Source organism: Schistocerca serialis, chromosome 3, assembly GCF_023864345.2.
Source record: "Schistocerca serialis cubense isolate TAMUIC-IGC-003099 chromosome 3, iqSchSeri2.2, whole genome shotgun sequence".
In the NCBI taxonomy this organism is placed as follows: domain Eukaryota; kingdom Metazoa; phylum Arthropoda; class Insecta; order Orthoptera; family Acrididae; genus Schistocerca; species Schistocerca serialis.
In genome coordinates, this window is record NC_064640.1 from 553,822,864 (window position 1) to 553,839,515 (window position 16,652).

At 39.7% G+C, this 16,652-nt stretch overlaps 1 protein-coding gene across 3 annotated transcripts in view; it reads left to right on the plus strand.

The window, feature by feature from the left end:
* The window catches only part of LOC126470446 (1-acyl-sn-glycerol-3-phosphate acyltransferase alpha-like), a 790,262-nt gene that overhangs the window by 754,712 nt on the left and 18,898 nt on the right, over positions 1 to 16,652 (plus strand). For all 3 annotated transcript variants that reach the window (XM_050098282.1, XM_050098283.1, XM_050098284.1), the window contains 2 exons: positions 7,431 to 7,564; positions 10,897 to 11,078. In XM_050098282.1, coding sequence (XP_049954239.1) covers positions 7,431 to 7,564; positions 10,897 to 11,078 — 316 coding nt within the window. The remainder of the gene's footprint in view (positions 1 to 7,430; positions 7,565 to 10,896; positions 11,079 to 16,652) is intronic.

The window sequence follows — 16,652 nt, forward strand, 5'->3', positions numbered from 1 at the left end:
AAAGCACACCACCTCTCCCCTGACAAATGACAAATTACAAATTGTCAAAGCCACACTGGACGAGTTGCTTAACAAGGACATTGTTTGCTTAACAAGGACAGTATCCAACCTTCAAACAGCCCTTATCAGGTGTAATCATCTTCAGCATCATAGTCTGCCAAAAAGCATATTTGCAAGTATGCATCACAACTGAAAACAATGGTAAAACTGCCAGTATCACCTGTTTCAGGTTATTTTAAAATCTTTTCATGCCATTTGGATCAACAAATGTGGCTCAGATATGGCAGAGATTCATTGACTCAGTCCTATGCAAACTACTGCTTTGTTTACCCATATCTAGATGACATGCTGCTTTTTTCCTTTCTATCCCCAAAGATCATGAAGACCACATCTGACAAGCTTTCCATACCTAAGAACATCCATACTTTATTGAAAGTACTGGAGAATGCCACTTACGTCAGCAGAACATAACATTTTTAGGAAGTTCCATTTTGTCAGTAGAGATCAGGCCAATGGAAGAGAGGACAGAACTCATACAGTTCACTCCCAAGTCCACTAGCTACAAGGACCTACACAGATTCCAAGGAATGATCAGTTTCTACGGGTATCACATCCTGCAGACAGCTGAAATTCAAGCACCCTCACAAACACCCCATCTGGAAACAATACCACAGGAGACTTAACTGTAACATGGTTCGAATAAATGTTACAAACTTCCATGTTAGTCAGACAATTGTTATAGAGGGCTGTGACTTTGCCTCACTCCTCACCAATGACCTACCTGTCAATCACAGCTGATGCTAGAGACACTGCCATTGGCGCAGTCCTACAGCAATCAGTGAATGGCGTTCATCAACACTTAAGTTTTTTCCTCATGTAAATTACAAGGACCCTAAAGGCTGTGGTCAGCATACAACCATGAACTACTCACACTCTACAAGGTGGTAAAATATTTCAGGGGGACATTGAGGGTCCCCCCCCTTCCCCTCCTCCATATGTTTCATACATTACTACCTCTTGGTGACTGATGACCCTGTAGTTTGGTCCCTTTATAACCCAAACCAACCAACCAACTGCCCCTTGGTAAGTACCATTCACAATCCTAGTATGGATATATCACCCCTCCATTTCAGACACCTAAACTTCATAGCACAATTATTCTCAACAGACAACCAACATGTGAATGGGAGGTAAAAATATGGTGGACTCGTGTCCTGCCTGCAGTACATTAATCAACCAGAAGGACCTGGCAAATGCACAAGAGCAACACAATCATTTACCTGAACTCTTAGACAACCCCAACATCTACGGCATGAACAAATAAGGTTACCCAGCTATAACATTAAACTATGTTGTGACACCTTACAGGGCAGACTATGCCCACTGATTCCAGTGGCATTTAGGAAATTAATTTTTGACAGCCCCCACAATCTGTCACTCCTCGCAGTTTGCCTCGCTGTAAGCCTCAGTACGGAATGTTTGTTTGCAGGAAATGGGTGCAACCCTGTGTTCCTTGCCAACATAGCAAGATCAAAGAGCACACATTCTCCCCTCAGGACACTTTTACTGTACCAAAAGGACATTTCCAGCATGTACACATGCACTTATTTACCTTCACCCAAGACCAAAGGTTACAAATACATTCGCTAGGTAGAAATAATCTCTTTGCAAGACATTACAGGTGAATCAATGAAATAGGCTTTCGTAAACACCTGGAATTACCATTTGGTCTCCCCTATCTATCACAACTGATCAGGGTCAGCAATTCGAATCCCTCCTCTTTGCCAACTTGTGCAGGCTATGGGCGAGCATGATTTCACACAATGGCCTACCACCCACAGAACAGTGGATTAGCGGAACTATGGTATTGAAGGTTGTAGGCACCTTAATGTGCCTTGGTACCCAATGCACAACTCTCTATCCTGCATACAAAGACAATCCGAAGTCACCACTAGTGGAGGTGCTTCCACATCATTAACACCTGCAGAACTACCTTCATAGGTACAGATTGTCCAACTCCACATTACCACCAATCTCACATCCCCATCTCACGCTTATAGTTTATGACCTATTTTCATCTACAAGAAGCTAAGCGATTGCTCCCAAGTCATGCTGTGTGCCCAGGCAGTCCAGGCCACATTTCAGCAACTATCCACTGGCCTATAAAAAGCACTCCAATGGGGGAACAGACAATATCAGTTCTAGTGAAAGACAAAGCTACAATATCTGTCCACTTGCTCAAACCTGCTTGTGTGCTAACAGCAAAGAAGGAAACTCCCCCCCCCCCCCCCATACCTCAACCTCCAACCTCCCCCACCCAACAGCCCTTTGACATGGACCTTCACTTCAGTACTACAGCCTTGACATTGGGACTGAGCTGCATCTACATGCCCCAGACATCGCCGACGATGACCATCCCCGCTCCCACCAAACATATCGACTCTACCAACATACAAACATGTTTTTATCTGTAACCTTAACTAATAATCTTTGTCCTGGTGGTTCCCATCTGTTTCTTGAGATGTGTGTTTTGTGGTAACATGCACTGTATCAGATCAGTGTGTAATAGTGACAATAAAGTGTGAAATTCTGAACCAAAGTGTCCGTATGTTATTCTACCCACCCCTGGCTACCAAGGACTTCCTCATGTGTGTAAAAGAAAATATCACTTGTACGAGTCCACCTGCAAAGGAAATGTGACTCCTTTACCCTTAAGACTATAATAAAGATGATTAGTACACCTGTAAATGATGCAAGTTGGTAGTTTTGACCAAATCAGAACGTGCAGAAACCCAGTTGTCTGACACTATGTGTCACTCAGGAGTATGAAAATGTGGACATGTTTAATGTGGAGTTGACAACCTAAATATTTGCCCATAAATGAACTGAGAAATGCGCTATTGGAAACTGGATCCCACTTTAGTTTACATAATGATTCACGATTAAATTAGCTTGAATGAAATATACTTCTAGTTCCCTAGATTAATTTGTGAGGAGATCTTCAAGGATGTATAACACAACGCATCATAAAATATATGTTTACAGAAAGAAAGAAAGAGAGAGAGAGAGAGAGAGAGAGAGAGAGAAGGAGAGAGAGAGAGAGAGAGAGAGAGAGAGAGAGAGAGAGAGAGAGATGCTAATGTTTCTCCCACAGATCCTAGCTTCTCTGTGAAATGGCCCTCATGGTTGTGGAACAAGTCAAAAAATCTTAAACATATCTTAAGAGGCAATATTAAACTTGTTACAAAACATGTACCACATAGGTGGTATAAAAATAAAAGATCTATCATATTTTGCTTACTTTCATTCCACAGTGTCATACAGGATCATGTTTTGAGGTAACTCATTAAGCCAAGCTAAAATTCACAGTGCACATAAAGACTTGTTTAGATGCTTCAGCAGTTGTATGGTATGCTCACTTCAGTTTAATTTATTATCAGTTGTAATACTAAGAAGTTAGTGATGTCATCCTCTTCTGTCAGTTTGTCAGTCTGGTCATATTGTGGGAAGAAACACCTTAAAAGTACTGAACTGTGTGCAGTAGCCAGGAGGGAGTGGTAATATGAAATAAATTTGTGATATGGAACAGAATAATATTTTTAGAGTATTTATGCCAGCTGCCAGAAGCTTTTGTTATCACAGCCATAATGTTCTAATTCAGTCACTAAAGGTGGGTAGACAGTGGTATCACATGTACTTCCATGAGTAGACACACTTTTTATTTCAACTATCAGAAATTTTTGCAGGGTAATATTCAGATACTTTTTCTGATACCAGTGTCTACTAATTAGGATACTGTTTCTAGTTTAGGATTCAGTAATAGAAGGGAACTTACAAAAGGAAATTTTAGTTTCTTGAAATCATTAATCAAAAGTATAGTTTCATTACTTAGTTTTTGAAAATGGTGTCAGGGAGGCAATGTGAAACATTTTGTTTCCATATTACCATCATCTTTTTGTTTGTGGTTATCACTATGCCAAGGAGCAAGTTATGGAATGAAAAAAGTGGAACCTGACAGAAATGGCAAACCAAAGATATGGTTAATGCAATAATGGCTATCAGGGATAAAACTAAAACTGTAACTAAAGCAGCAAGATGTAAAACATACCAAAAGCTGCTCTCTTTAGAAAGGTGCTTAGAAAGGATATATGTGTATCTAAATACTTTGACCCCTGAAAAATTGTAAAAAAAACTGTTCTTAACTAAGAAATTGAAAGAGAACTAGTGGAATATTAAACTTCCTGGCAGATTAAAACTGTGTGCCCGACCGAGACTCGAACTCAGGACCCGAGTTCGAGTCTCGGTCGGGCACACAGTTTTAATCTGCCAGGAAGTTTCATATCAGCGCATACTCCGCTGCAGAGTGAAAATCTCAATCTAGTGGAATATTGTCTATTGATGGAAAAATGTTCTGTCGTCTCAGTTACAATGACATGACAACTAGCAGTAAGATATGGAATCTTCAGTTCATTCAGCAATGACACATCTAGAAAGGCATTGTTCACTCAGTTTATGAACAGGCACAAGAATCAGTTTTCAGTAAGAAAGCCTGAAGGGACATCACTTGCTCAAACGACTGATTTCAACCACGAGAATGCCGTGAACTATTTTGACCTTCTGTTACCCACTTAACTAAGCATACAAAACCTACAGCTGAATCTCCAGTCCTGCTGATATACGGTGGACATTACTCTCATATCAAGAATATAGATTTATAGTAAGAGTAAAAGATCATCATGTGACCATTTCCTGCTTGCCATTTCATGATACCCATAGGCTACAGCCCATGGATAGGACTTCGATGATCCACATTAAAGACACATTATAGTGAAATGATTATACAGGCTCTAAGAACAGTTGGTATGAATACTTATGATACTGCAAAAATGTACAAAGGTACATAATAGTTCTTTAGATTGAAACATATGGGTATTTATCCACTAAAGAGGAATGCTTTTAGTGTGACAGATTTCATTGCCACTGAACATGAATCGGACAGGTTGCTGACGTTGCTGAAGCACTTCAAGATGATGATGACAATGACATCAACATCAACGATGACGATGATGATGATGATGATGATGATGATGATGATGGCAATGACGACTTACAACCTTCTGGAATTGGCAACGGAGGTGACCCAAAGAAAGCTGAGGGTGGAGACTGGAAGAGCAGAAAGTAGATCCACCAATATTTATAGTCTGTATCAAGTTGCGACACATCTCTCAAGTCCTAAGACACCAGGGAGAGATTGGAAAGCACTTCCAGCTATTGTCCTAATCAGTTAGCCCAATAAAATGTGTTAGTGCTACTTAGACAAGAAACAAAGTGAACACTATAGAAGAAAAAGGGGTCTACTCAGGGAGCTACCTGTGGAAACAGTGAGCAACCAGCAAAATGTCAGATAGATATACAAAAGCGATGACTGCTCAGATTGGGAAATGAAGACCCTTCTTGGAAAGCTAATGAAATGAAGATGAGAGTTCTAGGGAGTAAGAATGAATAGAAACACTATCTTCTGATAGTTCAACCCAGACAGAACCTGCTGTGAAAGGAGTTTGTGCAAAGGACAATGCAGACTGTATATGTTGTGCTTGTGGTGAGACATTCACAAAATTCAGAATCTGGATAGCTTTGGGTTCAGTGTGCTATGTGTCAGCAGTGAGCCCATGTTTTAGGCAGTGGGTGAGAGACTGAAGCTTTCATGAGAGACTTTTGTTCATGAAGAATTGTAAATTCTGAATTGAAATTGTGGTTTATGGGCCATAAAAAAATTATTTTAATATTACACTGCACTCTTTAGTTTCTGCCAGATGAGCTCAGTACATAATTTAATAGTACTGTTAATAAAAACATAAAATTGATTTTTTAAATTCATGTTGAATTTATCACCTCAGCATTAAATGCTTGTAAATGGCAGCATATGTAATAGTTGATCATGTTCAATTTTCATCACAGTTCATATTTATCCTTTATAATATAGGTAGAAACTAACAGAGGTGACATTTCTGATGGAACAGTCACATTTTAATTTCAGAATTTTATATCTAAGAAGTGTTTTACATTGTCATCACCTCACCTGTCTTCTTGTATTAATCTGGAGGAATGTTGGGAGTAACTACAATCACAAGAATAGCATGATTGTAGTCGGACGCTGGTGTGGGGACATATTTTGTTGGAGCTTCACATTTTTACTGGTAGTGGGAGGGATTCAGTTAATGCCTCTGCATCATGCTGTTCCAGTGAAAGGATTTATCACAGATAATTGGCCACTGAAATCTTCTGATCTGAATCATTTAGAATTTGTCTAGAATGCATTATCAGGTGAATTGTAGCCCATCAACTGCCACCTATGTCAGACCTCAACCTAGTTCTTTGTCATGAATGAGACTCGTCGCCAGTAGAAGGATTGAACCACCCTGTATATATCAGCCACCTTGCTCTCAAACTTGGATAGTAGCTCCCAGTGATCGCATCCTTCATTAGCTCTTTTGTTGTTGTAGAAGAGATTTTCCAGTCTCTCTTTATTTATTTATTAGCAATCATTAGCTTCAGATTCAGAGATGTTTTGGGCAGAGATGTGCAGCAGTTGTAAGTTGTGCAGTGTTCTACAACTCTTTTGATGCATTGTTTAGTAAATGTGCTCGCATTGCTTGATCGTGCTTCACATTTGGACATTAGTGTTCAAGGCATGTTCATGAATTAAAGACCATTTGCTTGTATTTAAATGTTGGAACCTCAGAATAAAGTTTCATGAGTGCATATATTGATTGTTTCTGAAGTCATAAAAATCATTGTTTTGATTCAGTACTCACAATGAGAGAACAGGCTAGACAGTGATTTCGAGACTTCCTCATGTTGGGCACACCTCTGTTTGTATGATTGTCACAGAAGACCTTCTGCAAGATGGGTACTGAAAATGCTGCCTGTGCCAAGGAGAAAACTCAGCATTTCTGATGGGAATTTTCCGACAATCCTCCGTATAGTCCCAGTCTCAGAGCCTGTGACTGGTACCTCTTCTTGCATCTGAAATAGTGTCTTTGTGGACAATGGTTTGAAGGTGATGAGGATGTTTGAAGTGAATGGCAATTATGTGCAAATATGAAGTACAAATTCCATTCTGTATGATAGGTTCTTCCAGAAGACGGTTGATATTGTAGTAGGATAGGGTAAGTGGTAGATACTAACAGTAAGGCATGATAACTCAGCTCTGCAATGAGTGTACTGTGCACTTCATTTCCAAACATAGGTTTTGAATATACCTCCATTTTGACATAATTTATTTGTTTATTCATTCTTGAAATTCTGCATGTATTAATTTTCACTTGTAGGAACTTACTATTTAATGTCCCTCATGTTACTGTTATACATGTTGAAATGAAGCAAAAAACATAAATAAATCTTTGAAATCTTTGAAATGTTTGTTCCAGGTTACCAGCATGGGGTGCAAGGCAAATATCAAAAATCCTTGGCATAAAATTTCATCTTCGAGGGCTGGACAATGTTGTCACTGACTCTGGGTGTGTAGTCGTAATAAACCACCAAAGTTGTCTGGACTTACTTGGTAAGGAATAGTTGGAACTTTCATTCTGCATCAGTTTCTGATGTATACGATTAATACTCCCCCTGAGAAAGATCAGTCAAGTCAAAAACAACTGCCAGCATAAATAACTTAGAAGAAACTTCTTGGCAGATTAAAACTGTGTGCCGGACCGAGACTCGAACTCGGGACTTTTGCCTTTCGCAAGGTACTGGCAGAAGTAAAGCTGTGAGGATGGGGCATGAGTCGTGCTTGGGTAGCTCAGTTGGCAGAGCACTTCCCCGCGAAAGGCAAAGGTCCCGAGTTTGAGTCTCGGTCCGGCTCACAGTTTTAATCTGCCAGGAAGTTTCATATCAGCACACACTCCACTGTAGAGTGAAAATTTCATTCTAGTAACTTAGAAGAAGATATCCATGATGTAGGAAAGCAACTTGAATCATTAGGTTCCTTTCTGATTATGCTGATATAATAGCTCCAAATTTAGCAGTCATCAACAACTACACATTCAACAAAAGATTCGTACTTAAAAAGACTGGAAAGTTGCACAGGTCATGCCAATACACAAGAAGGGAAATAGAAGTAATCTGCTGCATTACAGCTCAGTATCCCAGGTATCAATTTTTTTGCAGTAGAATTTTTAGAACATGTATTGTATTTAAACATCATCAATTACTTTGAAGAAAACAAGCTATTGATACATGGTCAGCACAGATTGTTCTTGTGAAATATAGCTAACTCTTTAGTCACACAAACTAATGAGTGCTATTGGCAGGGAATCTCAGATTGATTCCATATTTCTAGATTTCCAGAAGATTTTGATACCATTCCTCACAAGCGACTTCTAATCAAATTGCATGCCTATGGAGTATCATCTCAGTTGTGGGACTGGATTCGTGATTACCTGTCAGAAAGGTCACAGTTTGTAGTAACTGTCAGACAGTTATTGAGTAAAACAGAAGTGATATCTGGTGCTCCCATAAGAAGTACTATAGGCCCTCTAGCTGAAAGAAATTTAAAGGAAAATAAAAGAAATGAGAAATACTGAAGTGGAAAAATATGATGCATTACTGTGCCAGAAAGTAATGATTTCAACTACATATGCTAAGAGGCCTTTTTGTTCTTTTATAGCAGGAGGAATAGCAGATATTTTAAGTGGTTGTAGTATAGAGTAATTTAAATGAAACATTCCACAAAACGTATGTCCAATTTTTATTTTTTACAGATATACAGCTATTTGAATGTATTCGAAATAAGTACCTGTAGAGGACGTTAAGCAAAGGCAGATGATTAAGTTCGAAGTTGATTTTCACAAATTCCAACTCTGGAAAATTCCACCTCTGACTTCAGCGCACTTTCAGATTCTCTTGGCAACACCAAGCATATCTCATCTGTCATCTTGGTGCTATTTCTCAAGGGCAGCACCATTATAATCTGAATGATCAATTCATCCCTTGTGTTTACATTTACTTTTTCTTTATAGACTTAGCCTGCGAAGAAAGATGACTATGTGTGTCACTCCATCTTCCGGGTAATGTTAAGCTTAACTGATGGGTCACCTGTTGACTAGAATGTGTACAGGAGCCCCAGTGAGCTAAGAGAACATACACATCTTTCTAGCCAAAGGAACCTCTTCCAAAAATGTTAGATGCTCATTTTCATGAAAGTGTAGATAAAGGGACGCTGTAAGACAAGGTAACACAACAGGCTCAGTCAACTGACTGACTGTCATACCACAGCATATGTTTCCGAAAAGTATTCTGAAAATGTCTCCATAAAGGTATGTTTGTTTCTGTCAGATCACAGATGTAAGTTGAGAGCAGTACTGATAACATCATGAGTGAAAGTGGCCTAATCAGTAAACAGTATTAATTGGATTAATTTGCAATTTGCCAATGACAGAATTCTTTGTTTACTTTAGTCTCCTTCTGGAAGGTGTTGAATCCACTGTCAGTGATAAGGTTAGAGGTTATTCATGTGTAATGTCTGCCATATTATTGTATGTGGAACACTGTTATGTGTCGAAACTGTGCAGTTCAATGTGTGCTTGTTGCAGGAAAATATTCTACCAACTGAATAATGGCTTCTGGTCCATCCATACTTTGCTCATTTGTAGATTAAAATGCTGGGTACTGCACCAGTCTCATTCAGTTTGATGAAAACACAAGTAAACACTCTTCAATGTAGTATTCTGTAGCTAGGAAATCATCTACCATATTCTCTACAAGCAGACTTATCAGCAGCAGCAGTAAGGCTTCCATTATAAAACCCTTACACTAATACTATACTGACATAATCAGCATTGGTAAATATGTGCAGCATATTGAAGTGATACAGTATATTGATCTGATCGAATGAAATTATGCTTGATACACATGAGACTCAACTTTACCTTCGATACTGGTAGAAGCCAAAGAAATGAATTAAAATTTGTGGCACAGCTGTGATTTGAACCTGGGTCTCCTTCTTACTATGCAAATGTGCTAGCCATTACACTACTGTAGCATGTGGCTACTTCCCCCAGCTTCATGGAGTACCTAATCATCACTATTTAATTCCATCAGGTCAATAGATCACCTATGCCTGAGGTACAGGTAGGATTTCCCCATTAAGTACAAAGCTGGGTTGCTGTCTCAGTGTCAGAGAGCCTTGGCAATAATGATAATATGAGAAGGGGAAATGGGCTGAAGTTCTGAACTGAAATTTGTGTTAGGGAGGACGCTGGACTTAAGTAGTCCATGCAGCTGTGGTAGCCACAATGATATGGTGGTGTAATGGCTAACACAACTGCCTAGTAATCAGGAGACTTAGGTTCAAGTCCTGGCTGTGCCACAAATTTTAACTAATTTTTTCAGCTTCAGTCATTAATGATACTGTATAGTTGCCCAACCAACCAGAATCACATTCCAATTCAATTATGTAAACTCAAGCACAACTTCACAACTTGAACTACAAAACTGACAATCGACAAATAAGCCCATAACAACTAGAGTAACAACCTGCAAAATGATAACTTCTCTCTGTTACATTCCAAAAGCTGTATCTCCATACTCAATAAAAACTGGACACATGTTATGTGGTATATGTTGTTGAAACTAGTCTGTATAACAACCTCCTAAAATATATACTTTTTTCCCTGAAACATGATATATTTATGGTGTATAGTAATGCACTGTCTTGAACAAAGTCCATATTTTTATACAATATGCATGTAAATTAAGTTCTAAATTTAATAATACTAATATATTTTTTGAAGATTATGTATTGAAATTTATCTGTATTTTTGAATGTGTTAGTGTGTACCATTGCTTAACAGCCCTGTATAATTATTTATTAAAATTGTTTGTGATCCTTTGCAGTACTTGCTGAGCTGTGGCCAAAGCTGAAACGATGCACTGTTATTTCAAAGAAAGAAGTTTTTTACCTGTGGCCTTTTGGACTCGCTGCCTGGTTGTGGGGAACCATCTACATCAATAGACTGAATGTTGAGCAAGCACAGGCAGCAATAAACAGCACTGCAGACACCATAAAAAATGGAAAGGTACATATTTCTTTGTATGGAATGCCAGGATGCATCTTCGGAAATGGACGTTGTCAATTTCCCTCCTCATCCAGCAGTCTTGAGATGATCCATAATTCAAAGAGCAAATATAACAATGAAATAGGTTGTATCTGTAATTTTTCTGTATTTACACAAGTAGTCATCATAACCAACGGAACTAATAACAGTAACTTCAGTTGCAGCTGCCCCAACACCAACAGTTTTCCTATACGGTACTAACAATGTGATACTGAAGGCACCAATATCATATCAGGGAAATTTTGTATTTGTTGTATTGGTACATGTTCCACAATAACATACAGTGTTTCTGTAGCACTACATTTATAAAATAATCATGTTGTGTATATTTTGTCCAAATGGATAATCAAATACTGTACATTCACCATTTTTTTCTTCTTCTTCTTATTCTTTGAGAAGTTTATTACAAACAGAAATTATCTGAAATTGGAGGTGGTTTGTAAGATGACTGCTTCTTAACTGTCAATGATTTTCAGCAGGTAAAAAATGGAAAACTCAGTTTAATTATGCCTCTACATCTTTGATATAATCTGTGTGAAGGAGATGCCAAAACAACCACCACAGGTGAAAACATCAAGAAATTAATTGATATGGTATTGGATTATGACTGATTAAAAATGTATGAAATAGCTGACATCACAAGGATATCAGAAAAAAGTATGGTACCATTTACATGTGGTCATAATGGAAATGGATGTAGATGAGTTCACTGAGGTTTATAGCTGGCAGATTTACAGTGAAGCAGTACCAAACTTCTGGAAGCAACTTTTGCCATTAGCCTCTCAGCTACAGCAGTGGATCCTTTGTTGTCTGTTGCAGTGCTTATATTACCAGAAAGCATTTTTATTTTGCTTGCTTTGTTCATAGACAGAGGTAGATCAATAACCTATATGAGAAATTGTAGGGGACAAATGATAGATCCTTGTGGGACTCCATAATTTGTCTTTTTCCGTTCAGACTGTATGCCTCCTTTACATCTTAAAACATGGCTTGGCTGTACGAGAGTATGCCAAAAAGTAATGCCTTTCAATTTTTATGTGAAAACTAGTAAATACTTTTCAAATACAACGAATTTTATTAACAGTTGTTGTTGTTGTTGTAGTCTTCAGTCCTGAGACTGGTTTGATGCAGCTCCCCATGAATACAGTAAAGCTGCATGCCCTTGGGAAAAATTACGGCCGTAGTTTCCCCTTGCTTTGAGCCGTTCGCAGGCCATTTTGGTTAGCTTTACAAGGTCAGATCAGTCAATCATCCAGACTGTTGCCCCTGCAACTACTGAAAAGGCTGCTGCCCCTCTTCAGGAACCACACGTTTGTCTGGCCTCTCAACAGATAACCCTCCGTTGTGGTTGCACCTACGGTACAGCTATCTGTATCTCTGAGGCACGCAAGCCTCCCCACCAACGGCAAGGTCCATGGTTCATGGTTCATGGGGGGGAGGGGGGGTTATTAATAGTCTACATCTCTATTATCCATGTCTACATATTGATTTCTCAACATAATCATTCTGGTTATGAACACACTTCTCCCCACGAGATATCAGTTTGTTGATACTGTTGCTGTACAGTGTTTAACTTTGTTGATGGAGCCACAATCGCACCTCTGCTTGCACCACTTCATCACTATCAAAGTCAAGTCCTTGAACGTGTCCTTTAAATTTTGGAAACAGATGAAAATTGGATGGGGCCAAGACATGATTGTATGGAGGTTGGTCGATGACAGTGAGCCCAAGGTTCCATATTGTTGCAGATGTCACAGCGCTTGTGTTCGGTCTGTCATTGTCATGCTAAAGGAGGGGGTGTTTCATGTTCGGAGAGACTCTTTGAATTTTAAACTCAATTACAGCACACTGTTTCTCACACACTTATATAGTTATGTTACACACTGCCATGCTGCCCCCTAGTGGCAGAGGGTTGAAAATATGTAGACATGAAGCATAAAGATGCACTACACAAAGGAAACGGCTACTCGAGTTGCAGAGTACTTGTGGTGTGCACATGGGGGGTTTTTAGGCTAGGCAGTAGTGTGAGATGTCCTTATAAACACTCACCAGTCGACGTACAGGCAGGGAAATCAGGACACGCTCAGTGTAAAGACACTTCAGCTATCAAGATATTAGCAGTAAATTTTCAGAGTGTTCGGAATAAAGTTGCTGAATTTACTGCCCTCCAGGAGCGTGTGGTGCACAAATTATTCTCGGGACTGAGACCTGGCTGAACCCTGAGATAGCAAGTTCTGAAATATTTAGTGAGGATTGGAACGTGTATCGGAAAGACAGATTAGACACCGTAGGAGGTTGTCTCTTCATTGCAGTTGACAAAAATATTGTGTCTACTGAGGTCGAAGTAGAGGGTGATTGTGAAGTTGTCTGGACACGTTTAACAGGGCTAGGAGAAATAAAGTTAATTGTCGGGTGTTATTACCGGCCACCAGGTTCCACCATGACAGTTCTAGAATCATTCAAAGGGAGTCTACACTCTGTATCCCAGAAGTACCCAGATCATGCTATATTAGTCGGAGGTGACTTCAACGTACCTAGTATAGACTGGGATGTCTATGGATTCATTACAGGTGGTACAGACAAGCCATCATGTGAATTACTTTTGAACACACTATCCAAAAACTGTCTTTAGCAGCCAAATCGACAGCCAATGCATAATGGAAATATTTTTGATCTGGTAGCCACAAACAGACCAGACCTCATCTACGGTGTCAGTGTTGAGACAGGGATTAGTGATCATGATGTAGTCATTACAACTATTGTTACGAAAGTTAAAAAGTCAGTCAAGAAGGCTAGGAGAGTATTCTTACTAAGCAGTTGTTAGCATCCCACTTAGCACATGAATCGACTTCATTTACTTCCGGTATGATGGACATGGAAGAATTATGGGTAAATTTCAAACACATTGTAAATCACACATTGGAGAAGTGTGTGCTAAAAAAGTGGGTTATGGACGGAAAAGACCCACTGTGGTTCAGAGAATGCTTAGGAAGCAAAGACAGTTGCACTCGCGGTACAAGAGAGATTGGGAGAATGAGGACAGGCAAAAGTTTGTAGAGATTCGTGCTGCTGTAAAAAGAGCAATACGTGAAGCATACAACCACTACCACCATCATACCTTAGCAAAAGATCTTGCTGAAAACCCAAGGAGATTCTGGTCTTACATAAAATTGGTAAGCAGGTCGAAGGCTTCCATCCAGTCACTCACTGATCAGTCTGGCCTGGCAACGGAAGACAGCAAAACGAAAGCTGGAATTTTAAATTTAGCGTTTGAGAAATCTTTCACGCAGGAGGATGTACAAACATACCGCCATTTGAGTCTCGTACAGATTCCCGTATGGGGGACATAGTGATAGACATCCCTGGGGTTGTGAAGTAGCTGAATGGGTTGAAAATAAATAAATCACCAGGTCCTGATGGGATTCCAATTCGGTTTTACAGAGAGTACTCTACTGCATTTGCTCCTTACTTAGGTTGCATTTATCGTGAATCTCCTGCCCAACGTACAGTCCCGAGCGACTGGAAAAAAGCGCAGGTGACGCCTGTATATAAGAAGGGTAGAAGGATGGATCCTCAAAATTACAGACCAATATCCTTAACATCAGTTCGTTGCAGGATTCTCGAACATATTCTCAGTTAGAATAAAATGAATTTCCTTGAGACAGAGAAGTTGCTGTCCGTACATCAGCATGGCTTTAGAAAGCATCACTCCTGCGAAACGTAACTGGCCCTTTTTTCACATGATATCTTGTGAGCCATGGATGAAGGGTATCAGACAGATGCCATATTCCTTGACTTCCGGAAAGCATTTGACTCGGTGCCCCACTGCAGACTCCTAACTAAGGTGTGAGCATATGGGACTGGTTCCCAAATATGTGAGTGGCTCGAAGACTTCTTAAGTAATAGAGCCCAGTACGTTGTCCTCGATGGTGAGTGTTCATCGGAGGTGAGGGTATCATCTGGAGTGCCCCAGGGAAGTGTGGTAGGTTGTTTTCTATCTACATAAATGATCTTTTGGATAAGGTGGATAGCAATGTGTGGCTGTTTGCTGATGATGCAGTGGTGTACAGGAAGGTGTTCTCGTTGAGTGACTGTAGGAGGATACAAGATGACTTGGACAGGATCTGTGATTGGTGTAAAGAATGGCAGCTAACTCTAAATATAGATAAATGTAAATTAATGCAGATGAATAGGAAAAAGAATCCTGTAATGTTTGAATACTCCATTAGTAGTGTAGCGCTTGACACAGTCATGTCGATTAAATATTTGGGCGTAACATTGCAGAGCAATATGAAGTGGGACAAGCATGTAATGGCAGTTGTGGGGAAGGCGGATAGTTATCTTTGGTTCATTGGTAGAATTTTGGGAAGATGTGGTTCATCTGTAAAGGAGACCATTTATAAAACACTATTCTTGAGTACTGCTTGAGTGTCTGGGATCCCTATCAGGTCGGATTGAGGGAGGACATAGAAGCAATTCAGAGGCGGGCTGCTAGATTTGTTACTGGTAGGTTTGATCATCAGACGAATGTTACAGAAATGCTCCAGGAACTCGGGTGGGAGTCTCTGGAGGAAAGGAGGCGTTCTTTTCGTGAATCGCTACTGAGGAAATTCAGGAACCAGCATTTGAGGCTGACTGTAGTACAATTTTACTGCTGCCAACTTATATTTTGCAGAAAGACCACAAAGATAAGATAAGAGAGATTAGGGCTCGTACAGAGACATATAGGCCGTGATTTTTCCCTCGTTCTGTTTGGGAGTGGAACAGGGAGAGAAGATGCTAGTTGTGGTATGAGGTACCCTCCGCCACACACCGTGTGGTGGATTGTGGAGTATGTTTGTACATGTAGATGTAGATGTAGAAAATGTTAATAACATTTGTTTTATTTGAAAAGCCTTAGGAGTTTTCACATAAAAAAATTTGGAGGCATTACTTTTCAGCATATCTTCATACAAGAGATGTTTCATTACTAACACAGTTGAAATCAATCCATTCATTCACTCATTCATTGTGTTCTATAGATACCAGATAGAAGGAGAACTTCTAGAGATGTTGTTTGAGTTGTGATACACATTAGCATAACCATAATACATCATAGAATCTGTAGACTGTAGTATTAAATAAATTTACACCCTACTGCATAATTATATTCACACTTATGCCTTCTAAATTTAATCAGTAAAAGTCAGTAACTGATGTTGCATTGATGTGTTGATGAATGAAATTTATCACTGAGATTGCATGGGAATTTTCTGAATAGACTACATCTGTGAGGCTGTAGGTGAAAAGAAGGCAGCTCGAGGCTGGAAGTACACCAACCCGGTGAGCTCTTGGACACTTGAAGATGAAGTCTAGTGAGGCAGTGGCCTGAGGATGATTGAGACTGAGGACCAGCAAGGCAGTAACATGAGGACGATTGACATGAATTCCAGGGAGGTGAGGGCTCGATTGTGAACTCTAATTGATGGGCTGCTAAGTGCAGCAGGCATGAGCCCAGAGTGTGCACTTGAGCTGAGCAAGAACTCTGATTGATGG